The 27,133-nt window shown below is 40.9% G+C and overlaps 1 protein-coding gene across 1 annotated transcript; it reads right to left on the reverse strand.

The window, feature by feature from the left end:
- Positions 1–432: 432 nt before the first annotated feature.
- LOC144587941 (uncharacterized) lies at positions 433–24,449 on the reverse strand. The gene is made up of 7 exons (XM_078389684.1): positions 24,248–24,449; positions 13,185–13,338; positions 10,595–10,688; positions 6,781–6,899; positions 4,104–4,246; positions 3,640–3,837; positions 433–606 (listed from the first exon to the last, which is right to left on the reverse strand). Exons 1-7 carry the CDS (start codon positions 24,256–24,258, stop codon positions 495–497), a joined length of 831 nt encoding a protein of 276 aa, XP_078245810.1. The 5' UTR covers positions 24,259–24,449; the 3' UTR covers positions 433–494.
- Positions 24,450–27,133: the final 2,684 nt, after the last annotated feature.

Raw genomic sequence — 27,133 nt, forward strand, 5'->3', positions numbered from 1 at the left:
TGAAAATTCTGAAAGATCTTGGTGCCCTCTCACGGGATGGGATGCTGTCAGAGAGAGGCAGAAAGAATCGACTTTGTATCGTCACTTAGCCATGAAACTCACAGGATCCCTGTGAAAATGGGTTAGACATAATCTCTCAGGGTCGCCTACCTCACATGGCTATTTGAAGATAAAAATGGAACACTAGCCTTTCTCTGCATTTCTTGGTGGAATGTAAACACAAGAAAGAATTCCATGAGCCCAAGGGAGTAGAAATGACTTAGAACAAAGATACGCACACTCAGAACAAAAATATCCATGGTGAGATAGCACAATTTGTTGTTTCTTCTTGCTCCCCCCCCCCCCCCGCAATGGATATTTTGGACTTTTTTTTTGGCACGGCAAGAACTCCAGCTTGATCCCGATCTGTATGTCCAGAAACAGACTTGTATATTCATGGGATTTATTCCTTTAATTGTGGCAGTTCACTTAGTCCCATCACAGAAAATATAATGCTATAGTATGGTGCATATTTTAGAGTGAAAACTTGTTTCTGGTGAGGGAGAGTCTTCTGGCAGTTTCACAATTCCATCTAGCACTTTCAGGTTTGGCAAGCTACAGAACACGCTACAAGGAAACAAAATTTAAGAACAGATTAAAATTTCCACTATCCCATACAGTTGACCTTAAGTTTACTGGTCTAAATCAAATTGTTACTCCTTGCTAGAGCAGTCCCATTTAATCAGTGGCGCTTAAATACGTTTCCATTGATTCAGCGGGCCTACCGTACTTTGGTTCGAGCAATTGTTCCCACAGCCCACACTGTTCACTTCACTTCAGATTTATAAGAAGAAATTGGATGTATCAGGGGTGCTTTAACTGCAAATTTTCCTTCATTGAGACGAGGCTGGGTACAATGGTCTTTTGCAGTTCTATGACTCTGTGGCCAAGATCTTGTTGTTTAGTCAAGTAAATTACACTCAAGTAGGCCCATTGACACAATGGGGATTTGGTGAGTCAACTTTTGTAAGTTCCATTGATTTAAATGGGCCTACTCTAACAGAAACTTACAACACAATGGGATTTTTGGAGGAGCTGAGTCCCCAAATCTCCACCAATTCAATGGGACTGCTTTAGTGTGATTGACTACACTAAGCAAGAAGATTTTGCCCTTTGATTCTATGATTCTTCACCACCACCACATCTGCAAATGAAGATGGTGTGACTAAAAGACACAGTAGTGATTTAAAGTACCCCACATTTTGCAACCCCATTTCCAAGATTTTCTGAGAGTGAAAAGAGAGGCAGGAAATTCCCACCACTTGTTTGCCAGAGTTTCTCCTGTTAGCCATAAGCTGATGGGCATAATTTCTTCTCCAAAAAGGCCATAAGAGCTAATGGTATGCAATGCTTTTCAGGCATTCTGAGAGGGTTTTTGGACAGTGGATTGGCAGTAGTGCTGCTCTCAAGGACTTTGGGGATGGGAGTGGCAAGATGACCACAGAAGGTTTATCCGGCTCTAAATTTGGCAGAGTGATGCGGCTTCCACAAGATTTTGTTTTGGCATGCATGGACAGTAAGTTCTTCTACATTATTATTATTATTATTATTATTATTATTATTATTATTATTATTATTATTATTATTATTATTATTATTATTATTATTATTATTATTATTATTATACTATCCAGAAAAGTGACAAAATAAGTTGACTGACTTTGAGGAAAGACTGAAAGTAGGCATGTTGAACCTTGAGAAAAGGAGATTAACACTCTACAAATACTTGAGAAATTATCATACAGAGGAAGGGCAGGATCTGTTTGCAATCATCCCAGACTGCAGGATATATAACAATGGGTTCAAGTTACAGGAAGCCAGATTTCTGTTGCATATCAGGAAAAAACTTATTAACTGTTAGTGCAGTACGATAATGGAAACAATGACCTTGGGAAGCGCAGAGCACTCCAATGCTGGAGATGTTCAAGAGAAAATTAGACAATCGCCTGTCAGATACATTTCAACTTGGATTCCTGCAATGAGCAGGAGATTGGACTCAATGGCTTTATAGCCCTCTTCCACCTCTGTTATTCTATGATTGTATGATAATATGCATAGTGGCTTGGGAACGGGGCCTCCATTTGTTATGTGACTTCAAGGTCTTCTACACAGGCCTTGGAAACATTAATTGTTGAACTAGAAATTAATTGGTTGTTATAAGTTTTTCGGGCTGTCTGGCTGTGTTCTGGAGGTTTTTCTTCCTAACGTTTCACCAGTCTCTGTGGCCAGCATCTTCAGAGGACAGGAGTCAGTCCTCTGAAGATGCCGGCCACAGAGAGTGGCGAAATGTTAGGAAGAAAAACCTCCAGAACACGGCCAGACAGCCCGAAACACCTACAACAACCATTGGATCCTGGCTGTGAAAGCCTTCGAGAATACATAGAAATTAATTGTTAGACTACAATTCTGGGAGTTGTAGTTCATGAAACAAGCAATTTCAAGCTGTGATCGAACCAGTGGTAGTGATGTTCTCTTGGGCTGTCAAAAGAAGTACTGGTCTTGGTTCACTAGTTTTATGGCACTCTGCTTCAGTGACACGAGATGTTTCTCTAATAAGACCTGGCTTCAAGGGAGTCTTGCAGGCAAGGTACTATGGGACAAAGGGCAAAAACAATTATTTGACAAATTCCTTGAAGGCCGGTCTTACTGATGAAACCACCTGCTGTCTGTGCTGGTGAACAGACAGGTGCAGGATAGAGGGAGCAAGGTAAGATTTTGATGGCATATAAGAACTGCCATTGCTGCTGGTTCTGTGCATGATTGTGGGTGTGCATCAGAGTTCAAGCTAGGTGCAACAGCCAAAATATGGGGCCTTTGCTGCCTCTACTGTTTTGCTGCCAGAGCCACTTGCCTCAGCTTGGTTAATATTAGGATCAGCCTTGCACTTCAGCTGTGAGATCTCTTAACTTATTAAGCCAAAGTAATTTGAAATTAGCTGCTTTGTACCTTCCTTTTTGCTCAGTGTTGGTAAACCAGGAAGCCCCAGATTAACCAGTTTCCTGATTTAGATGACACAGAAAGCAATGGTTTGAAATTCTTCTCATTTAAGCAGAGCTCATGGCAAAAGGGACGTGGTGGCGCTGCGGGCTAAACCGCAGAACTGTGCTGCAGGGTCAGAAGACCAAGCAGTCGTAAGATTGAATCCACGTGACGGAGTGAGCGCCCGTCACTTGTCCCAGCTCCTGCCAACCTAGCGGTTCGAAAGCATGCAAATGCAAGTAGATAAATAGGGACCACCTCGGTGGGAAGGTAACAGCGTTCCATGTCTAAGTCGCACTGCTCATGTGACCACGGAAGATTGTCTTTGGACAAAACGCTGGCTCTATGGCTTGGAAACGGGGATGAGCACCGCCCCCTAGAGTCGAACATGACTGGACAAAAATTGTCAAGGGGAACCTTTACCTTTTACCATGGCAAAAGGCATGCTTGGTAAAAAGCTTGGCAATCATTGCTCCATGTGGTCTCACCATGTTGAGAATGTGGCCTGAAGCATCTCTAATAAGTGCTTTGCATCATCTTTTCATGTTTACAAATGCAAACGATGCCCACCTAGGGACACTTTGTTGTCTAAACACACTTCAACAGTAGGCAAGAACTTACAGTTGCCTGTAGTTTTCATGAAACTCACAGGGGTTCCTCATGAGTACAAGAGATTGTAGTGGAGTGCGTCTTAAGTCTGACAATCCATCCAAAGTCTCAATATTGTTCTCCTCTAGGGACAGATGTTGGATCACGGGTAGTTTTGGCAGCTGTTTGAATGATGTAAAATGATTTTTGCTGAGTTTCAGTTCTTTGCATCTGTAAAATGCATAAGCACACATCCTATCATACATCAGAAACAGAGGGGGGAAAGAAAGACCAACTTCAAACAATTAGGATTTTTTAAATTAAAAAAAACCACAATTTTCCAAAACACAGAGAATGCTTCGTCTACTATCATAAATGGGACATTCTCTCTGGTTAACATTTACAACTGTGACTGCAAATACATGAAACATCCATAGCACTGGCATTGACTCAGTTAATACTTGGGAGAATCCTGATAATTAAAAAAGAAAAATTACCTTGGCAAGCATATGGCACTTAGATCTGACAATGAGTTGTCCACCAACCAAAGTCTCTCCACTCGAATTAATCGACGCAGAATTCTTTTACAGTTCTCTATCTGGTAAAGGTCTCCCAAATCTTGATAGGAAAGATTTAAATCCTGACAGAGTTGGGCAATACAGAAATAAATTTTTTTTAGTTAATTGATTTTAACCATCAGCTGAAATACTTTGCACACTGAATCTCTTTCACAGGATGTATTTGGGGCAAAACCTAATTCATAAAGTACCAGATTTTGCCAGAGGGAACAGATTTTCATTGGCAAAGACCTCCAAAGGAAGTATTGATGGATATACATTCAGCAAAAAACTATCGTCTCTTCTCCTCTATTAAAACTAAATCACTGTTTGATCTGATTTACCTCCAAAGTAATTTTTCATTTTACTTAGCTGAAAAATGAGTGTCTGATTTGACCTGAGCAAGCACAACTTGGCTGCCATCTTGACAGAATATTACAATAGTCTATTTTGATAGGGAAAGCTTGTGTTCTCTTGTTGTTGACTGAAAACGATTAGAGATAAGATACTTAGATTAAAAAAAGTTTAAACCATTCTGGGACATCCTGTAATGGGCAGTAGAAGCATGGCTGAAGAATCTTCCTCTCCTTCTTCCCTAACACTAGCTGACTCCCCCCATCTTCCATGGCTACATCAGCACTTGGAAAGTCCATATATCTGCCGGCCAATCAGATGATCACTGAGTTGTCTGGAAGGTGGTGCTTCCTATAGCCAGATTTGAGATGAGGCGTTTCCCCTCTGTACTGTCTGTGAGGACATATTGGCTTCCCTAGTCTTCCCTGGCTTAATCTTTACTTTGACTTCAGCTTAGTCTTCACTTGAACTTTATCCAGCCATCGTCCCTCCCTTCCGTGAATATGGTTCAGGATGAGCCTATTGCAGTGTGGGTAGCACATGAATACAGACTAAACAGTTTTTGTGTGTGTATGGATTATGTATGCCATTGTTAATTCACCTCAGGGACAGTGCAGGGGATGCATCATTGATTGTGTGCATAGGATCAAATTTTGCAGTTGAATGGGATGTGGATGCTCTGGAATTCAACAGCAGATGGTAGTGGGTTCTATCTAGTGGTTTTGCACGGGGAGTGGGGATGGCCTCTTCATTCCCATTCCCTAAGGAATCCAGCGAAAGGGCTGGGTACATACAATGGTGAGCTGGCAGTTTGTCTGCTGTTTGGATCTGATACCTTATGTTGAACAAATGCTATTGTCCACTGTAATCAGTTTAAACAATTGCCATTTATTATTCATTTTCCAAAAACTTTTGTGTGCTGTGTCTTCAATTAAAGATTTGAAACCTTGGCCCGAGCATGCCAGGTGGTTCTGCAATTAGGTTTAACATTAAACCACTTTTTAAACTTTGTACCTGAAGACCTTTATTAGTGGGCCTAATGAGAGTGGCTTAACAAAAATATTACCAAAGTACAGCTGTTGGAATTCAAATTATGGTCAATGCAGCTAGCTACCTCTGCATGATGACAAACATGTTTTTCTTTCCAACCTTGCTGAACGATCTGGAACTTTCCATTGTGTTGTGAAGAAATCTATAGGTACTCTATTTTTTTAGCATCATATCTGTTCACCATCTACTGTTGCTAGTGAGGAACTTGACATCATCAGGAAAGAGAAGGACAAAAGGTGTGAATTAATTTGGAGTGGTGCAAAATGAATTGAATCAGAAACTTGAAGGTGTTGATTAACTCATTTCACACACAAAATTACGTGCAATTGTGATGGTTAAGTCATGAGAGGCTGTCACCCATTTCTTTCATATATAATAAATAATTTCCAGCTATTGGAACAGTGTCACAATCTACCTCTACGAACTGGGTCTTTGTTGTGAAGGGTGCACCATATTTGACTGGGATATATTAGACATAGCAAATGGATTTTCTGACATGTTCTTAAATTACTGGGAAGAAGCTGGGGTGAGGCAATTCCAGTTTCAATGTATGAAGTGATCCTGAGAAAACATCCCTCTCTACCATTTACTGGGTCCTGTGGGAAACTCCTGCCTAAGGTTGTGGCTGTGATTCTGTTTCAGTGAAGTGCATACACTCCTGACAGGATGCAGCAGGGGCCAAGAGGCGGGATAGGCTCTTCTTTTGCCCTTCCGCTTAGAGATAGACCATAAGATCAAAGAGTTATTTTAGCCTATCCTAGTTAATGATTAGGTAACCACTACCCTATTTCTCTCATAAACATATCGTGTAGTCATGCTAAGTCAATAAAAGGAGCCCTCAGGGCATTGCTGTGAGGCTCCCCTGGTTCGGACAAGGGTTGTTGACTCCTTTTGTTCTCTCTCTCCAAGGCAATTAGCTTTTCCTTTGTTCCAGTGATCATCACAGGTCTAATCACCCCACTTGAAATTTGCTTTTAGCTTCTTGGCGAGGGAAAAAGAGGCACGTTGTGAGGGAAGAAGAGGCACGTTGTGAGGGAAGAAGAGGCACGCTGTGAGGGAAGAAGAGGCATGTTGTGAGGGAAGAAGAGGCACAATGTGAGGGAAGAAGAGGCACGTTGTGAGGGAAGAAGAGGCACCTTTGCTTCTTCCGTCACCAACCTAAGAGCACACACAAACTGGAGGAACTCTAAATTTTAAAAAAATGATTTCCTACCACACAGTTTTCCCAGTCTTCTTGCAGTCTTTGTTCCCATTTCTCTTTCTCTGTCACTCGTCTTCTGGGATACAGAGTGTGACATTCCCCTCTGAAAAACCGTTCTTCTTCAGAAGGTCCTGTTAGGAAATATGCATTCCAATATTACACATTTCCTTGTATAAATTAAGAACATGAGAGGGCCCTGCTGGATCAGACTAAGGGCTCATTGAGTTCAGCATTCTGTTCACAGAGTGGCCAACCAGTTGCCACAAGCAGGATAAGCACTCGCCCTTCTACACAGCTGATATAGAGTCACACTGCCTCTGTTAGTAAAGGGATTATATTTACACCACAACAGGAAAGAGATTTTTGTAGTTTCATGATCCACTGGTTGTCCAATCCCTTTTTAAAAAAAACATCCAATTTATCAACCATTGTCACATCTGGTGGCAGCAAACTACATAGGTTAACTATGCTCTGCACAAAGAAAAACATTCCTATCTTGTCCCTGAAGTCTCTAATCATTCGGCTTGAGTGGATGACCCTCTAGTTCTACCATGAGAGAGGGAGAATGGATCCTAACCCATCTACTATCTCTACACATACCACAATTTTATACAATTCTACCATGTCTCTCCTTACATGCCTTTCTTATAAGCTGTGCTCAACAACCCTAAATGTTAAGAGAACATTTCAAAATGTAGAAGTCGAGAAAGCAAAATGGATTATACCTAGATTTTTCAAGGAGATTTAGGTCTAGAGAAACATAATGATGTTAAACAATAACAATGGCACCAAACAAACAAAAAAACAAACAAAAAGATACATAAACAAAAGAATGACGACACCTTTTAGATTAGCACTTTTATTTCATTGTGAGATTTCATGGATATAATCCACTTCCTCATGTACGGAGCACAAATGTGACCCACAGCTGTGTGCATAGTTTTTAAGTGGGGGAAAATGGGACTAAATGAAATGATAATAATGTATAAATACTGGGTAATGTGCTTCCACCATAGCCTATTAACACAGGCAGAGAGCTAATTACGTGTATCTTGGCAGTTCTAGTAATAGGAAGAGGCATGAGTTTTCAGGACCTGAGAATGAGAACTTCACTTTTCATGAAAAGTAGATAGTGAAAGGGCAACTCTAAAAACGTGCACAGTTATTTACAAGACACTAGAGGAAGGCAGACAATTAACATACATAGTGTGCTAGAATAACTCAACTTTAATTTAATCCTCTATTAAACAGAATTTATTAATGTAACCCATTTTACCTGTTTATGCCTGAAATGTCCCTTTTTAAAATTCTTTTTTTCTACAACAACTTTGAGATCCAGCAACAGATTATCTCAGGAAACTGAAATGTTCTCACACTGGCTTCTGCATGTTGCCATGTCTTGTGTCAAATTCATCTGTTTATTCTCTTGCACAGATACTGTCCTGTCTGCTTTGCATGGAAAGCAGTGAGAGACTATTGGTGGAGGGTGGCATATATTACATAGAAGACGAACAAGTAAGTGAGCTCCTGATATTGTATGTGATATTGTTGGGACCTGTAATGGTACTGCTAAAGTAGGTGCGGGACACAGCTGATGGCTAGGTCTGCAGCCATATTTTGTCCCAATGTCTTTATCCATAATGCGGGTACAACTACACTGGAAACCCAAATCAGAGTGATTTGGTTTTGTAGCTAGGTATTTGATTTGCAGCCTATATTACCTTTGAAATCACAGTCAGTGCTCCCACAGGGGTTGCAGATTTATTCAGGGATTCACTGCTCATATTGGATGCAATGTGATTCATGTTCCAGCCTACCCAGCCCTTCCTTCCTTCCCCTGGTCCTGCATCTGCTGATCCTTCCTTCCTTCTCTGGTTCCGCCTCTGCCAATCTTTTTATGGGGCATAAATATGGGAAATAATAATAATGAGGACCCAGTAAGAAGGCAATAGGGTGATCTAGTGCTAATCTCATAAATGTCAATCAGGAAAGAGGAGAGAAGGCAAGAGAGTGTTCCCCTGGTCCTGAAATCGCATCCTAACTGCCTACTGAAACATGAAACATGACTTACAGACACGGTCACTGTCTTTACAAGAATGTATCACAGCTAAATCGCATGGGGAAAAGCCCATTTGTATTGTTCAGGCTTGAAAAAGTAGACGCTCCCAAGCAGCGGGGTGGGGGGGAGCCACTTTGGGAGCAAAAAGGGCTGGACCAATTCAAATAAGCCTTCACATCATGTGGTCAATAAAAAAAATACGACCAATTCTCCAGTTTTATAAGCAGAGCAAATCCTGTGGTATTTGACCCTGTAGTTGCCACCTGTGTTGCCTGTTAGGAATCAATAACTGTTCATGATAGAGGACTGCTTGTAACAGCTTTAGTGAACAATAGCTTTAAAAAGAATTCAAACTGCTTTGAAAAGGTCTTTATTATCTATACCAGACAATATTTTTCCCTGCAAACTCAGGCCAAAAATATTTTGCAGAGATGGTTTCTGTTTTTGTTTTGAGATAATACAAAAATTCGCAAAACCTCTTTTCCAGATGAAAAGTACACTTATGTATACACAATATGAACCTGTCAAATAACCATCTTTTTAAAACAGAGCAGTTAGACATGAGCTCTGTGGAGTTATATAGGGCTTATTCACAGGTAAGCGCATACTCATTATTATACAAAACAAGATGCAAAACTTTTCTGTGTCTTCATGGTTTTGTAACAGTGCCTTTCTGAATTCTATAGGCTTAGGGGATTTTAGCGGATTTTCTTGTACAATCTTTCTCATATTTATTATTTGTCTGCAGTTGTAAACATCAGACCTGGTGGAAAATTAAATCTCAAGGAAGATGAATTTGGAATAACTAGTGAGCATTTGTGTATTAGAAAATGCTAGTTGTGAATTGGAAAGTTGTGAGACTATGAGCCTCTGCAAACGTTATTGGCCATATCAGATTGCTTTCAAGATTCTTTTCAGGAGAAAAAGATGAGACAGTTGCCAAGAAAACAAATGGGTATTCTTTCAACTGATTCTCATACCAAATTACTTCTCTTGCTAAGGTTTGATTGTTCTTGTCCTATTCTGTCCTTCATACTTCATAACTGTGGGGATAGTATTTTATCTCAGCAGCAGTCTTAGAGCTGGTTTACCTGCCGCCGTTTAATTAACAAATCAATTAATGGACGGCTTAACTTTAAATAAGATTTCACACTACAGTACCAGAAACTTTTTAGATTTCTTTAAAGAATGCTGAAGAAAATGTTATGGCGATTACTTTTTAAAGGATAAAAGTGAGTTTAGCACACTTACGGTCTAGTAAGATAGTAAAACCACAAAAGGGAAACAATTTTGATGAGTGTTTTTCCCAGATAACTTTCATTTCCATCAGCTCTTGAGCATTATGCTATATCTTTCTAGCACGACTGAACTACATGGTACATTGTAACATGAGTCTGATGGAGGTTTGCGGTGGTTTTACAAAGATACACTCAGGAGGTGGTCAACTGTGGTCCTCCAGTTGTTGGATACCAACTCTCAACATTCCTTGCTGTTGTTTCTGCAGGTCAGGGCTGATGGGAGTCGTAGTCCAACAGTGTATGAAGTGCCACATGCTGCCTACCTGTGCTCTAGAGCGGTGGTTCCCAACCTTGGGTCCCCAGATGTTCTTGGACTAAAACTCCCAGACGCCTTCACTACTAGATATACTGACTATGATTTCTGGGATTTCTAGTCCAAGAGCAAAGAACCTCTCTATGATGAATCAACAACACAGACTTTTGCCACTGCATGCCGGTATTGAGCAACGAAACAGATACTTTTGAATACCTTCTCTCACTCGAGGACAGCGAATTTGACTCCCTTGAACATCATGTTCTTCTAATTCATGCCAGGTGAGATACTTGAATGAATCAGATGGAAGCTGGAAAGGAAAGAGGAAAATAAGTTCGGTTTCCCCTTCTGCTTGACTTATTTATTTCTCTTATCTAAAATATTTTTACCGCACCTTTCTCCTTAAAAATACAGAAAAAAATGGCAGTTTTTCATTCTTGTTTTAATTTTGGTTTTGCTTGGATCTCAAAGGACATTATCTATTTTTCAATACTTTTGGTTCCCTAAGCATGGAAACAAAACTCCAAATATTTAAGAAGGATGCAATCCAGATGGAAGTACATGTTCCAGCTACTTTTGCTGCTGCCTGGGCCAAGACATTTTCCATTATTCATACTGGTCCCTTTAAAGATCTCCTTGCAGGAGATGTCTGAGGTGGAGATGCCAAGAGAGGAAGGCTAGACTGATGGGCCACAGGCCAACACAGTGTTAAGTGTACATAAGACTATTGATTTCAGTAGATGGAAACACATACAAAGAGGTACATAATTTCAGTAGTAAGCCCATTATGGATGCATCACATTTTGGACTCACCCACTATCTTCTTACTCAGACAGAGCTCAAAGGAAGCCTTTATGTTTTTCAGCAGAAGATAGATCTGTGCAGTTCTGATAGGCAAGCCATCTCTTTTTCTCAGGATACAGCTATGCACCCCTTTGGTTGGCTGGCTGTTCTGTGACTCCCAGTGTTATATCCTTTCTTCGTCAGGACAAGAGGATGTATTGTATGGTGCTGACTGGCTGGTTGTTGTGATCAACCACAAAGCTACAACCTTCTTCTTGCTAGAGTTTTACAAATATTAGAGTGTCCATAATCCTGTTGCATAAGTTAGTGCTTTCAGATGAGTGATGATGTCCACCATGAGGGGAGACTTTTGGAAACTAAAAACGCTCTCCTTTTGTTTAGGGCTTGCTGATGGGGAAGTACTCCATTTCATTGAGAATGTTCATGAGAATGACAAGGCAGAAGGAGAAATCTTTAATTATCAAAAATCTCCCCCTATTGGTGACATCAACGCCCACAATTTAGATCCATCACTGTGAACTGTGCAACAGGATTTTGACCAGTGTATAAGAGTATTTAAAGTGTAACACCCCACCCTTAAAAAAAAAAAGCAAAACCACAAACAGCATATAAATTTAAATGATCCAAAGATAGGTAAACATCATTTCTTTTAAAAATTAAAAAACTGCCAGGGGAAAAAAGGAAGTAAAGATCCTGCCATTTTGTTTCAATTCAGCTTCATGGCTTGGTTTAAATTCAATTCCATGGCTTGTTGCAATTTGCAGATGTGAAGAGCTTTGAAAAATGAAGAAAAGGCAGTCTAAAGCCCAGCACAGAATAACTGCTGTTGTACATTTCAGTGAGATCAACACAACTCACTCGCCTATTCATGAAGAGCTTGCTAAAAGCTCTGTGGAGATTGACTGCATGGAATACATTTGTGGAACACATTCTACAGCAATTTCAATGAACTGCTGTTGTTTTTGTTACTAATGGTACGACTGCTATCATCATCCTTAGTTACTGTGTGATTTTATCTTGCTTTAATTGCTTACAAGCTGTCAGTTGCCTCGGCTGCATGAAAACAGAGGAAGGGGGTAGTGGAATATAAACTGAACCAGACAAATAAGATGACCAGCTAAAGAGAATGTGTGTAAATGAACGAAGAGAATTTGTTTTTTATGCAAGCATTGCCAGAATGCAAGCTGAGGTCTCTGCTGTAACTAGTCAACTTAGGACTTGCAAAAGAAGTTTATGGATACCTCCTTGTGCAAGCAGTGAAACATTTCAAACTGTTTGTGCTACATCCATGGTACCTTCTGAATGTATCTCAGCTTGATCCAGAGTGATTTGTACCTCACCCAGTTTGACCCTCAGATCTGAGCTGATTTGTACAGGGGTGCTTCACAAGAAGAATTTAATTCATTCCGCAGTTAATGTTGCCTTGCAAAAAATTTGTCTTACGAAATTTGTTTTCCCATAGGAATGCATTGAAATCTAATTAATGCGTTCCTATGGGCAAAAAAAAAAATCAGAACAAAGTCAAATTTGGTTTACAAAGGGTTTATTAAGTGCTCTTCAAAGCCATACATATTGTGCAGATGATTTAAAAATTTCAGTCAAAAAACTTCAACTTTTTAAACATCATAGAAAAACATTTAAAAATCAGCAAACATGAGGCAGAAACAAAAAACGGAAAACATTCATCTTGCGAAACATGGCCATAGGAACATTTGTCATGTGAGTCATCAACTCCCCCATTGCCAAAACCATTTGTCTTGCAAGTTTTTTGTCCTGCAAGACATTTGTCTTGCGAGGCACCACTGTACAATGTATGTGCTGGGAAATCAAACCAGCTATAACTTTCATTTCATTTTGTCCTAGTGTTGCTTGCTGTAATCAGCTTTATAAACAATGTCATGATGAACAGGAGGGTGGGGGAGATGCTAAAAGTGAGGTGCTAGTAATGAGGTTACCATCAATCTCTGCTTTCTTCCAGAGAAACCAGAACCAGAATGCTTACTGGAGAGGCAATGCCAGAATCACAGCTGGGCTGGTGTAGTCCTCTGTTCCTTGATGATAAGACAGGCAAAGGGGTGTCTATATCACTGAGATCAGAGCAAGGAGACGAATGGGAGGTGCAGAATCTGAGGCAGCTCGTGTTCAGACCTGAGGAACTAAGGAGAACACATGTTAAAGTAGCAGAGAGCTTTATTAGTAACCTTTAGAATAGAAGAGCTGTGTTGAAGGTCCATGTGGTCCAGCATTCCGTTGCTACAGTGACCACCTAGAACCTTTACAGGGAGCAAATTATGAGTTTCCCTCCCTTTGTTATTGACAGTAGAATAGCCACACACATCACTAAGAAAGAGGACAAGGGAAAGCATGGTTTTGGTGAAATAAAAAAATAAACAAGCAAAAATCACATGCTCAGTTTTGTATGCAGATGGAACATCAGAAATGATTTTCATAATTTCTTTATTTCATTATTTCAAATTTCACTATTTCATAACTTCAAATATCTAACTCATTTTAAAGAGGCATGTGGTCATCTTAACCGAAAGACAGTGCTTTGGATCCTGGAGGTGACTCACTATTGGCTATCTTTATTGGTGGCATTTTCCAGATCTAAGATGGAGGTCTTTCGAGTTATCTCTTAATTCTTTCAACTGCTCATGTCAGAGAGAGAACCTAGGAGACATTCTGCATAAAAAAATGTGTGCAGAATGTCCCCAGGTTCTCTCCCTGGCATGAACAGCTGAAAGGCTGAGATTGTTAGGAGGGACCTGTGTGTAAGTGAATTAATATTATGCCACACAAGGCAACACATCAAGTGGCACTTAAGGAATCCCCTGTAATAGTGATAAAGTTGAAACAGTTGGTCATGTGCTTCTTTTTTGTACCTGTTATCGGGATCTTCGCATGGAGCTTTTATTATCTATTATCTGTAAATCTCCTGGGAGATCAGAGGAAGATTATGTGAAGTGGCTACTCTCTGACAGTACCTCTTATATTACTAGACAAGTGGCCAAATTCTGTGCTGCAGCAATGGTTATTCGTAAACAGATGTTTGGGTAGGTGATTTTAGATCGACAATATAATATTTTTAATACAACACTATCTGTGGTTTTATCTATATCAAGGATATATTATGTTATTAATTGGAAATAAGGGTTTGTTTTATCATGCTTTAATGGAATTTTATTATCCTGCTCGACTTTCCTAAACAATAATTGTATGTATCTATTTTATACTGTTCTGGTTTTACTGGTCTTTGACCGTAATAAAGTATACCTACCTACCTACCACTTAAGGAATGAAGGGAGCAGTTAAGAGATCAACAAGGCTGACAAGGAAGCCAATAGGCCAGAACAGATCAGGAGAGACACACATTTGATTATGTTATGCTTTTCTGATAATATTTTGTTTGTGAACTGGTGTGACCATTGGTCAGATGGGAGGTATAAAAATCAAATAAATAAATAAAAATAAATAAGGCTTTTGGGACAGGATCCTCTCTGGCCAGGTCAACTTGTATGCTGTGCTTCAGCGGTGGGGAAGATGTGGCTTGGCAGATGTTGTTGCAACTTCCATTATACTTGGCAGAACAGAGAATGGGAAGAAATGATGGGAGTTGCTGTTGTACAATACCTGGAGAATTACAAGTGGCCCACTTTGCTCTACCGACCCTAGTCTGTCTATACCCTGTTACTTTCCAAGGAGCCTTTCCAGACTCCCCCACCCAGTCTCTTTCCTACCCTTAACTTTGTAGAACTGAATCTAACACTGAGCATTTTCATGCACCACAAAAGGTTTCTGCCATTTATTATTTTGTTGGGCAAGAACACTGAAATTGGTTTATCTTTTATTGCGTAGGGTGCAATTTTCAAGGTTGCGATTTCAAGCAAATGAACATCTCCAAAGGTGGGCAGCAGTCTACACAGGAATACCTTGATCGATATTCATGTTGATCTTTAGTAGCAGAGCCAATTCTGCACTGCCTCATTCCTTTTATTCTATGGGCCCCACGATCTGTCACAAAACATGATTATAACAGCTGCACAGGGGAGCAGAGAAAGACGTGCCATAAAATGCTCCAGTAAGAATGGTAATGGAACCTATTGTCTAAGCAAGAGTGCAAGGCCAATATAAAGCACTAAATGGCTTCAGACAGAAGGTATGTTGCTATATAGGAACGCACTGAACAGAATCATATGTTACTTTGGCAAAGCACACTATTTGGAAGTATCCTGAATGCCTTTTCGCCCTCAGAAATCTTTCACATATTCCTCGGTGAAGGTACAATGCGTCTTGTTTTTAAAAGAATTTCCAGGTATTTTGCTGCTGTCACTGTGCACTGAAATTCAATGGCACAGCATCAACAAGAGAATGCATCCTTTGACAGGTTGTGAGACCCACTGTTGGTCTGCACCCCAGAAATTATCTACGCCTTCTGAGACATGTCATCCCTTTGGCCAATCATTGTTGGGCTGTGTATAGGTGTGGCCAATCTGTAATGATGGTGAAGCTGTGCATCAGGGATGTCTGACTACTATTGTCAGTCTTCTGTTCCAGGACCCATGAGCCCTTTTCTCACGTGTGCTTGTGTACAAACAAATCAGTGGAAGGTGCATCTCCTGGTCCTGCCACTGGCTTTCACATGCATGAAATACAACTTGCAGAGTCTCCTTCCATACAGTTACCTCTCTGCATCTACAAAGTTGGCTTCAGTTTCTAGAGAAGTAAGAATCATGTATTTGGAGAAATGTTGGTTCAGTGCCCGTCATTCTTCAGGACACCTTTCTCAGGACTTCTCAGTGGGTGTCAAGTATCCGTTCCACCAAGTACCGGTTTAGGGCCTCGATACTTGGCGGAACGCCTACTCCCACCAAGAACTAGCCATATCACTTGATTAAGTCAGGAGGTGAGCCTGAGGAGCCTGACGCCGAGGGAGGCCCGGAAGGAAAAAACAAGAAACTGGGCCTTCTCGGCAGTGGCTCCTCGCCTCTGGAACAACCTACCTCCGGAGATTCGTGCGGCTCCCTCACTGGGTATCTTTAAAAATCAACTAAGAACATGGATGTTTCGGCAGGCCTTCCCTCCAGTAAATTCCTGATGTTCTCCTCCCCCCCCTTTCCTACTGTTTGTTTTCTGTCTTGTTGGATTTTGTTTATTGTTCACTATGGAATAATTTTATATTTATCTGCATATTTTATGTGTATTTTATTCATGCTGTAAGCCGCCTAGAGCGGTCATGATTGACCAGATAGGCGGGATATAAATAAAATAAATAAATAAATAAGATGCATTTGCTTGTACTGTAGAGATCAGTCTTCTGCCCTGCTTCAGGATGAAGGGGAAGCTATATCTATTCTGAGTCATGGCAACTGGACTTCTTTCTTACTAGGTTGAAACATTTCACTATTCATCCAAGTAGATTCTTCATTCTGAAGAAGCTACTTGGATGAGTAATGAAATGTTTCAACCTAATAAGAAAGAAGTCCAGTTGCCATGATTCAACTTCCAGATAACATCACCCGTATGACTGAGAATCTTCACAGATATACATCCATGCTGCAATTTTTACTCCAGTTTCCCCATATTGTTATTATCCTATGAAAGATGTCTCCATTTTTCTGTCTCATTCTGAGGGCCCTTCATATTTTCTTATGTGCTTGAGATTACCATAACATCAGAAACTGCTGTGTGTGTGTTTGTGCGATTTTAAAAATTGCATATTTATTTATCGCTATCACGATAGCTATGCATACTTCATCTGAAAGGGGGGAAAAAACTATGTCTGAGCCTTGAGGCATAGGAGATTGTGAGAAGAGTTGTCTTATGACAGCTTCCCTGGACTTTAAGCAAAGTGTGGAAAATTGAGGAGGCTGTTGGCTGTCACAGAGACCACTGAAATGAAAAACATGGCCAACACATTCCTCAGCCACCTCAAAGGTAAGAACAAGGATTCTGCCAATGAGAAATCACCTCCTCTGAAATTTTCTAAGATGTTATACTTTTTCCCTGTCAATTGAACAAGAATGGTTGAAATCCCTCAAGAAGAAATTTTCAGCAGGGCATTACAGTACTTTTAAATCAGCAGCTGCAGCGAGCTGTCCAAGGTGCTGATGGACTGTAACCTACCCTGGTTTTTTGTTTGTTTGTTATGCTCAACCAAGAAAGGGGATCTTTTTTTAAGAATAATAATCATGTGCCATTGTGTCAATTTTGACTTATAGTGACCTTTTTCAGGGGTTTCCAGGTAGAGAATACTCAGAAGTTTTTTTTTACAATTCCCTTCTTCTGGGGGCTACCTGGGACAGTGCAGCTTGCCCAAGGCATCACAAGCTGGATCTTCTCTCAGGAGACACAGTGGGGAATTCAACTCCCAACATATCTAGATACCTAGATCATTGAGCTACCCAGCACCTTATAAATTGGTGCATAACTCTATTCATGACTTGAGTTAGATTAGACATCCTTCAGTCTTGAAAGACTATGGTAACGTGCTCTGAACAGAGGACTTGGAACAGCATCTAGTGTGGCTGAGAAGGCCAATTCGAGAGTGACAATCCCTTCCACATGACAAATACAGTCTGTCCCCTGTCCAGCTCCCTGATTTTGCTGGTTTCGGGACTGTTTCTTTGCCTCAGCCTGATGGACAAGTGTCTCTTCAAAATGCAGAGGCTGACCTCTTGTTTGTGCATTTTTGTCATACCAGGCTGATTTGCGAAACTGGGTTTCAAAATGATTTTTATGTGATCCCCTTACCAAGTAGATAAAAATAGTAATTTATTGCTTTATTCCTCTCCCTATAGCTACATTAGATCATTGCTGTGCACAACGTTTTGGAAATACTTTGAGTAAACTGACCTGCTAGTAAAGGTAAAGGTTCTGTCTTGTCTGACTCTAGGGCATGGTGTTCATCCCCATCTCCAAGCCGTAGAGCCAGCGTTTGTCCGAAGATAGTTTCCATAGTCATGTGGCCAGCGCGACTAGACACGGAATGCCGTTACCTTTCCACCGAGATGGTACCTATTTGTATACTTGCATTTACATGCTTTAGAACTGCTAGGTTGGCAGGAGCTGGGTCAAACGACGGGAGCTCACTCCATCGCGTGGATTTGATCTTACGATGACTGCTAGTCTTCTGACCTTGCAGCACAGAGGCTTCTGCAGTTTAACCCACAGCGCCATCATGTCCCCCTAGTACTGCGAGTACCTGATGCAATATTTTGATGCCTCATCAATGTCATTAAAGGTCACAGTATACAGTGGCATTATATTCACTGAGCATAATTAGAAGAGCCAGTGCAAAGAGGAGATGAGGATATATTGTCCTCTGAACTGACTGGAGGCTACATCATGCTGCTTGTCTTGCCCAGTTTTCTGCCAAAAAGTGCCAACGTGAGTGGCAAAAATAAATTTTTTATCTTAATGGCAAGACTACTTGAGATGAGGTGGTGGTGTAAAATAGCTTTTTAAAAAGTTGTTCCTTCCTGCACACCTTGTTATGAAAGTGAGTGTCCACAAAAATTTGGCAGCTGGGGTTGAAAAAATGGACCAGAGGATAATACATGGACCATGATCTGTGATTTGTTCACCCTGGTCTGCAGGACACAGAAAATAAGTCATAATGTGCAAAAGTGCAATTTTTCAGAGGGACGTAAAAAAAAAAGAAATAAATTATTTAAATTGTACTTTTACAGAGGATACTCAAATAACACTCCCCCATCCAGCTGTACAAACCTAGACCTTACACCTTCATATATGATGCTACATCTTGTACTTCAGACCGTGCTCTAGGGTCAATAGAACCTCAGGGTATGTAACAAGTCTCCATGACAAAATGCACAAGTAATATAAACGTGACAGAAACACCTTGAAATAGACTACGTATTTATTGTAGACTAGCTCTCCTGTTCTGTGAAACAGTTCCTTCCTGAGACTATGATGCCTTAATAACAAGTAATGGCTTGTTAAATCTGCCTTTTCTTTCAAAAGCTAGGTCAGAAAATTCTCTGAGGCAGAATAAAGGCCAGTTGGGACAAATACCTGATAGAAAAAGGAGGGAGGGAGGGAGGGAGGAAGGAAGGGAGGAAGGTAGGCAGCCTGGGCAAAGGAAAGAATTCCCAACTGGTTAGGTTTCTGGGATTGCCTGGCAAGTGACAGACAGGCAAACAGATTGCCAGATGACCAGACAGACAGACTTCTTTGACTGCCATTAGTGGCCTCAAGCACATTACTCCTTTGGGAAGAAAAAACGTTCCCACCACTGACTCACATATTGACTAAACATCCTATATCTGACTTGTAGAATGGAAGACCTACTGCAGTACCTGTTTGTTTCACATCTGGTCTCCTGCAGAGAGGCAGCATAGTGTAGTGGTTAGATTGGAGGACTTGGACTTTGAGACTTAGTTTCCTTTCCCCACTCAGCCATAAAACCTATTGGGTGGCCTGAAAATACCTTCCTCTGAGCTTTGTCTACCTTATAAAGTTGTTGGGAGTATGGCAAAGGAAGGAGGAAGACCGTGTACTCTGCGTCTTGCTCATCTGAAGGAAATCAATAGATATCAGCCTATCTACCAATCATAAGACTTCATGCATGGACAGAGATTGCAAAATACTCTGGATAATCGGGCGTTCTTTCCATCTTGAAAAGTGGACAAGAGGGTAACTGGCTTGCCCAGGATTCTATCCCATTCTCGGTTTTAACCCAATTTATACCTTCTCAAGAAAAAGAACATTGAAGGAACGCTGACTGATATCTGGATGTTAGCTCCTAGTCAGCCAGACAACATGGGGCTAAAAGATCATTTAGAAAACACCACTTATTGCACTATAATTCCTGTAGTTCCTCAGTCAGCACAGCTGCAGTATAGTCTCTCCAAAAGTTGTTTTCTCAGGTTCTGGCCATTGATCTGACTTGCTACAAGGCAGCTGTAAAAGTGTTACTCAAGGTGAACCATATTTCAGCCATCAGGACACTGAGCTCTGGTTGGTTATATAAGAGCACCTCGTAATATTTTATAACTCAATGTAGGTACGGACATTGGCTTAGCTATGCGGTATATTACCTCCTCCCCTTTACAGTTTAACTCTAAGGGAAAGCTAAAAGTAACAGCAGTGGTAGAGGCAAGATGCAATTTAAAACAATTATCACTTGCCATATTTTAAACCACCCCAAATTTCTATTTAGACTGGAGAGCCCTTTGCCTTGGTTTGACTCAGCAAATTGCTCCTCTGGGAGACACACTGGAGATGATATCATCCATTTAGGGTGGAAAGGAATGAGACTGGTGCTGTCTGTCTTAGCAGAGTTATTTCCTTCCTTTTGCCTGCAGTAAGAAATAGGTTGGTATCATAAATCACAGATCCTACTTCCAGAGAGGAATTCATTTCACTAATGCTCTAACAGGAACCTGCTGGGCTCCTGTACCTCTTCTGGATCTTTCTCCACTCAGCCACCTCAGACAATTTCTGAAGTGAAACGTGTCTTTTCACATGCAATTGAAACGTCTTGAGATTGTTAAAATTAGGCCTCTGGGCACAAGCCAAATAAGGGTTTGTTAAAATCAAATCTTCCAAACTCATGTTTTGTTTTTATATTGTAGCAAACCTTGCTGAGCCTGCACTATTTAAGCTTGCACATTTGCATCAAAGAACAATTGAACAGCATAGTTCATTTGGAGCACAATTAGGCAATTTTGCTCCATGAGGGGATGATGGACTCCCCAACTCATCAGCCCCAGCCAGCATTGCCGGTGGTGAAGGGTGGTGAAGGATGGTTCCCATTGTTCAGGTGTGTTTGCATCAGCTGGGCCTGGAAGGGTTTCCTCAAGTGGTTGGGCAAATTCCTCCACTTTTCTTTGATCGCGAGTCTTGCTGATGTCGATACATGGTCGTCTTTCCTTTTTCGTGTGATACAATCTCTTTCTTCACAGTTTTACTCTACTACACACCAGGGAGTGATCAGTATCGCAATCAGCAGTCTGGTAACTGCGTATGATCGTAATACTAGGAAGGCTAGAACGACTAGTGAGGATCAAATCGAGCTGATGCCAATGCTTCAATCTTGGATGTCTCCAGGAAACTCTGTGTTGAAGCTTTGTATTAAAGAACATGTTGATGACACAGAGACTATAGTAACAGCAAAGCAAAGCAAAGCAAAGCGTGCTGCTTATATACCGCCCCATAGCGCTTCAAGCACTCTCTGGGCGGTTTACAATTTAATTATGCAGGCTACACATTGCCCCCCCGCGAGCTGGGTACTCATTTTACTGACCTGGGAAGGATAGAAGGCTGAGTCAACTTTGAGCCGGCTACCTGGGATTTGAACCCCAGGTCGTGAGCACAGTTTTTAGCTGCAGTACAGCGTTTTAACCACTGCACCGCGAGGCATTGGACATTTTGTTCATCTTCCCAATGCCAGAATGGCCTAGACAAGTGGACCAAGAATTGTGATCAGCACCAACTCTAGCATTAAAGTCTCAGAGAATGAACAGTGGCTCTCTCTCAGGGACTGTTTTGATAGTAGCTGCCAGATCATCGTAAAATTTATCTTTTGCTTCTGTTGTGGATGACAGTGTTGGTGCAGTGGTTAAATCGCTGTACTGCAGCTAAAACTGTGCTCATGACCTGGGGTTCAAATCCCAGGTAGCCGGCTCAAGGTTGACTCAGCCTTCCATCCTTCCGAGGTCGGTAAAATGAGTACCCAGCTTGCGGGGGGGGGCAATGTGTAGCCTGTATAATTAAAATTGTAAACCACCCGGAGAGTGCTTGTAGCGCTATGGGGTGGTATATAAGTCCAATAAATAAATAAATAAATAAATAAATAAATAAATAAATAAATAAATAAATAAATAAATAAATAAATAAATAAAATAATGAAGGTGACCGGTCCCGCTGATGAGTGGAGCTGCAGAGACAGGATTCTTTCACTCCCCACAGTAGGTGGAACAATGAATTTCAGCAGAGTATTTCTGACTGCAAAGCCAACACCATATTCCCTGGTCTCATTCAATGGTTTGCCTGTCAGAAGAATGAGAAGCTTTTTCTTTGACAGATCCCAAGTCTGGCAATCTCATCTCTTGCAGGGTAACAATGTCCATCTGCAGTCTACTCATTTCCATGTGGATGACAGCTGTCATCCACATGTCATCTATTTCCTGCAGGTTGTAAGAAAGGCCGTCATCGGAAAAGCCAGGGGTCATTGTCCGAACATTCCAGGTGCCCAACTTTAGGGCAGAAGTTTTCTTATGATTGTTGCATGGTGCAGGGTTATCAATCTGCTTGTCGGCTTTCACCCTAAACCCCACGCACCCCATGAGATAAACAGACCATGGTGAGGTAGCACCTTACTGGCTGGGGACTGCATAGCTTAAAGCGGTGGTAGCTACCTAGTGAGGTGTAATGACCTCTCCTACCATCAGAAGTAGCCCCTGGCATCATGCTCTACACCTATCAAGCAAAGACTTATAACCGGTAACTGCTACTTCCCATTTTGTTTCAATGCTATATGCGAAGCTGGAGTATCCATGAAGCCTGCGTAAAATAATATGGAGGATGGACTGTTACCCAAGCAGCAAATCCCCCCTCTCCACGTTGCTGAAATAGTCCAGTGGTAAAGAAATAGCCAATACAACTGGTTCCAACAACGTCCCAGGAGTTGCCAGAATGACACAAACTGCCTCCAGGACTCCGGCTCTGGATTTTGCCTCAAGGTTAACTCCTGAAGCCTTTTTCCATTAGTGGATATAGCCACAAGGCAGTGGAGGTTTGAAATCAGAGTTTTCCTTCTCCGAGATGAGCTGCCTCCATGGCTGACGAGCCCCACCTACCCGGCCTGCTCCTAATAGTGTGGAGGTAGGATCCGACCCCTAAAACTTTCTCCCCCACCCCAAATATATGCAATGCTATTTGGCTTTCCTGTTTACCAGATTAGAGTCAAAAACAGAATCAGAAAATTTCACACGCTGTACATGCAGTTATAGATACAGAATTAAACATGTTTATGCTAGAAAGAAAGAGGGGAGTAAAGTAGAAGAGATTTCATTTGTATAATGAGAACTTAGCCGGTTGTCTTATTGAACTTTTGTCTGATGAATAGCTTAAAACAAATAAATGACGATAACAGGTGAGTGTGTCCCCCTCCCCCACATAACTAGCTATTCTTTATTTACTTGCACCTAGTCTAGAAGCAAAGAACAAGCTAAGCTATTTTAATTCTTCTACTACATTGGCTAATAATTTTGCAAAGGGGAATGAAGGTTTTACTCTTGTTTCATGAAATCTACCTCACCCTTGTTGTTGTTGTACAGTTGTTAAATCGTGTCCGACTCTTAGTGACCCCATGGACCAGAGCACGGCAGGCCCTCCTGTTTAAAGCCCTTTAAATACACTACGGCACTACATATTCACTGCTGTCATTCTTATATTCTGTTACCTGTCTCGGTTGACCTTGGATCACCCCTGCCATGAGCATAAGAACCCAAACACCACAGCCGAAAGACTCCCAGGTCCAGCTTTTTGTCATAGTCGGGAAATTACAAACCATTTCTCTGAGCGTAGTTAGGATCTTTGACTGGTTGGGTAGAACAATTTGGAAACAATTTTATGAATACTCGTTTCTTCGCATACGTGCTGGCTACACAGTGAATGATTATCCCAGCAGTGCGGCATTCAATTCTACGCACATGCTATATCAGGCCCCCTTATTAGAATTAGCCATATTGCATACAATTAACCATTACTGGTGGATAAATAACTCGAACGCCAGGCTAGCTGTCAATAAACGTTAACGACTGCACATTTAATATCACATTTGAGCTGCTGCCTGTACCTGCTTTTCATAAATAATCCATTCCTTTAGAGATGTTATTTGTCTTGAGCAAGGAACAAGCCACACACTTCTTCTTTGCTTTCACAGCCTGAGAGCCCAGCCTCTACCATTCAACTGCTGCTAACTCTGCATTTATAAAGATACTCAATCCTGTAACCCTATCTAGTTTTTTTCCGCCTTCCAAACTGTGTCAAGTCAATAGTGTGAAGACTAAAGTTACTTTTCCACTTTCGGTCTCCTACCTTTCAGACATGGCGTGCTGCTGCAGCGGCGACTGGACAGCGTTTTCAAGCGTCCCATGAAGCTGTCTGCCTTCTGTAGAAGCATTTCTTTGCTCTGTCTAAGTTTGCAGCTTGGCATCCCTGTGCAAATGTAGAACCCCCTTTGGGGGTCTTGGCTGGAACACTACGGATTCAGTGTTGCTAGGGAGAGCTCAGCCTGCTCAACGCACGGTGCTCCTTCCCCTTGGGAGGTATGGTTACCAATCTCTTAATTGCATCAAAGGATTTCCTGTGTTTCTGCAGCCAATAGTAAAGGACTTTCTTTCTTCTCTCCTTCAGGAGTTTTACGGAGGTTGTTGAGACACTTATAGCAAGATACTGATTAATCTAGAGAAATCTGTCCTGTTCTCAACTGTTTCCTCCTTACGAGGCTTTTAAATTTCCCTTTATAATTTGGAATAATAAAGTGTAGTATAGTAGCAATCCTGTCTAGGAATTACTTTTCTTAAAGGGAGTGTTTGGGAATGGTTTTGAGTAGATGGTTGGGTGAGTCTGAAATCTGGACCGTCAAAAGACTCTTGAGGATAATCTTATTTGCCCAGTTGCTGTCCCTTTCATTCCGTTCTGAGGTCAGCCATCTCTTAATGGAATCAATATTTATCTGCTGTCAGGTCTGTTATAACTGATGACAACCCTTCCTTGGTTTTCTATGTATAAAGTATTCAGATGTTGTTCCTTCCCCAGGTGCCTCTCTGGCAATGTGGATCTTGCTCAAGGTTGTACAGGTAGCAGGGCACATAACACACACCCTCCAGGTAATCTCAGCTGGACCTTTCTTGGGAGGCAAACTCCTAGCATTCATATTTCTGCCCTCTGGCTCCACAGCCAGGCACTCCAGATCATGGAGATGTACCGAGTGTTACCAGCAATCTTTAGAAGGCATAGTTTGGCCTGCAGACCAGCAGATTTCAATCCTCTGATTTGTTTCTAAGTGGTAACTCTGATGATACACAAGCCATCTACAGAGGTTGAAATGTTCCTCTTTTGGAACATAACTCTCGAAGTCTGATCATGCTTACTGTGGAATTTGGCCAGCTGTATAGTTCAAAAAACCAAACCAAACACAAAACTTCTAAGGAGCTTCATGGGACAGTAGTTAAACTGCAGTACTGCAATCAAGACTCTGCTCTCAAACTGAGTTGGATCGCAAATGGCTCCAGTAGCCAGATTTAAGTTGGCTCAGCCTTCCAAGGTTATTAAACTGAGTACCCAGCATGCTGGGGGAGGTGGTGAATGTGTGGCCTGTATAACTAAATTGCAAATTGCCCTGAATGTTTTAACCACTATGGGGTGGCACACTTTGCTTTATATTTTAGAAAATAATTTTGCAGTAGATTTGGATTGTGATGGAGGGAAATATTGTAAAAAACATGTATCTCTTATTACACAAATTGTTTTCAAAAATGATGTCCATGAAGTCCCTTTTTGGGGTTCAGGAACTTGCATATTAAAGGAAAATGGGAAAAAACTATAGTTCAATAGGTCAATAACAGGCTTTGCATCCTAGATCTCTCCTGTTAAAAGACTTTTCAAAATTCCTCCTGCTTGGGAAATGGTAGGTTGATTAGGCTATTAGCTCTCTATTAGATTTTTGTTAAAGAAATTGGAAGAATGGACAATTGATTTTTAGATCATTGCCAAAAAGCACGGAGGCTTTTTAAAAGCACTATTGATCCCTCTTTTACTATATGCCCCCTCCACACAAATTACCCAGCAGAGTCAAACCATCACCTGTAATCAGCTTTTGCAGATTCAACCTCCGGCATCAATTTAATATACAGAGATTGCCTCTTGTTTAAACTGCTGCATAGAAATAGAGATAGCAGGCTTCTCATTGCAATTAAGAACTCATATACAGTACTAAGACTAAAATTAAAGTTAAGGTAGAAAACTATATTTTCTTCTATTCATGGTTTCTGGCAAGGGTGCATTTTAGAACCTTCCTTCTTCACTGTCTGTATTAATGATGTTACAAAATCCTTAAAAAGATCATATTTCTCCCTAGCTGTAGAAGATTTTAAGGTTGCTGCATTGTTATATGCAGGTAAATATGGGTGATCTGCCACTCAAATTGGACAGAGAGGATTCTTGAAAGAATTTAAAATTTTCTACCAGTTATTTCACAGTTTATTACAGCAAACCAAAGAAATGTTTTTATGGCAAGAAGCCAAGGAGGTATTAATTGACCATAAAGTTGACCTTAATATTTCAGGAGTTTAGTTAGTTGGGAATGTTACAAATGCACAACACTCAAGAAATGCCTCATGGGGGCATCTGTCATGTATCGTTTGTACTTAGAACAGGCTACTAAGAATTTATTCTTATTTGCATGTCTTTGGCAGAACAAATAGTCCATGCATCAATAATTTGCAATTTTAAAAATGAAGCAGAATTATGCATTGTATATATTTCTGTGATGGAACTGCCCTGTGTGTTTGTTTTCATTTTGATTTTAAATAAATAAAGTTTGTTTTCTTGAATCGTTGATTGGTCTAGACACAGAGTAACTACAAAGATTGTCTCATTATATGACTCATATGCATTATCATCCTCATCTTATTTTTAGGTTTTTTATTTATAGTTACATAAAAAAGAAAAACTAAAGGAACTGTACATACACTTAATGTACTCCCCCTAATCATCATCTTAGAACTGTGTTTGACTGTACCTTTCCTTTTGCCTACCATGTGATCAGTGCCTTTTAGAAATAAATAAATATATAGAAATTAGATGTGTAGCCCTAATTAATGCAAAAAAATTAGGGATATATAACAATAACTGAATGTGACATTCAAGAGCTGGAGTGGGACATGGGTTTGCTGTGAGTTTAAAACTTGCTTCATGAAA

Source organism: Pogona vitticeps, chromosome 3 (assembly GCF_051106095.1).
Source record: "Pogona vitticeps strain Pit_001003342236 chromosome 3, PviZW2.1, whole genome shotgun sequence".
NCBI classification, from domain to species: domain Eukaryota; kingdom Metazoa; phylum Chordata; class Lepidosauria; order Squamata; family Agamidae; genus Pogona; species Pogona vitticeps.

Excerpts from the sequence above, each read along its gene's own strand:
- LOC144587941 (XM_078389684.1), bottom strand. Across the intron at positions 4,247-6,780 it reads AAGACTGGGAAAACTGTGTG|GATTTAAATCTTTCCTATCA; the intron begins GTAGGAAATCAT and ends CAACTCTGTCAG. Across the intron at positions 607-3,639 it reads CATGAAAACTACAGGCAACT|CGTGTTCTGTAGCTTGCCAA; the intron begins GTAAGTTCTTGC and ends GTTTCCTTGTAG.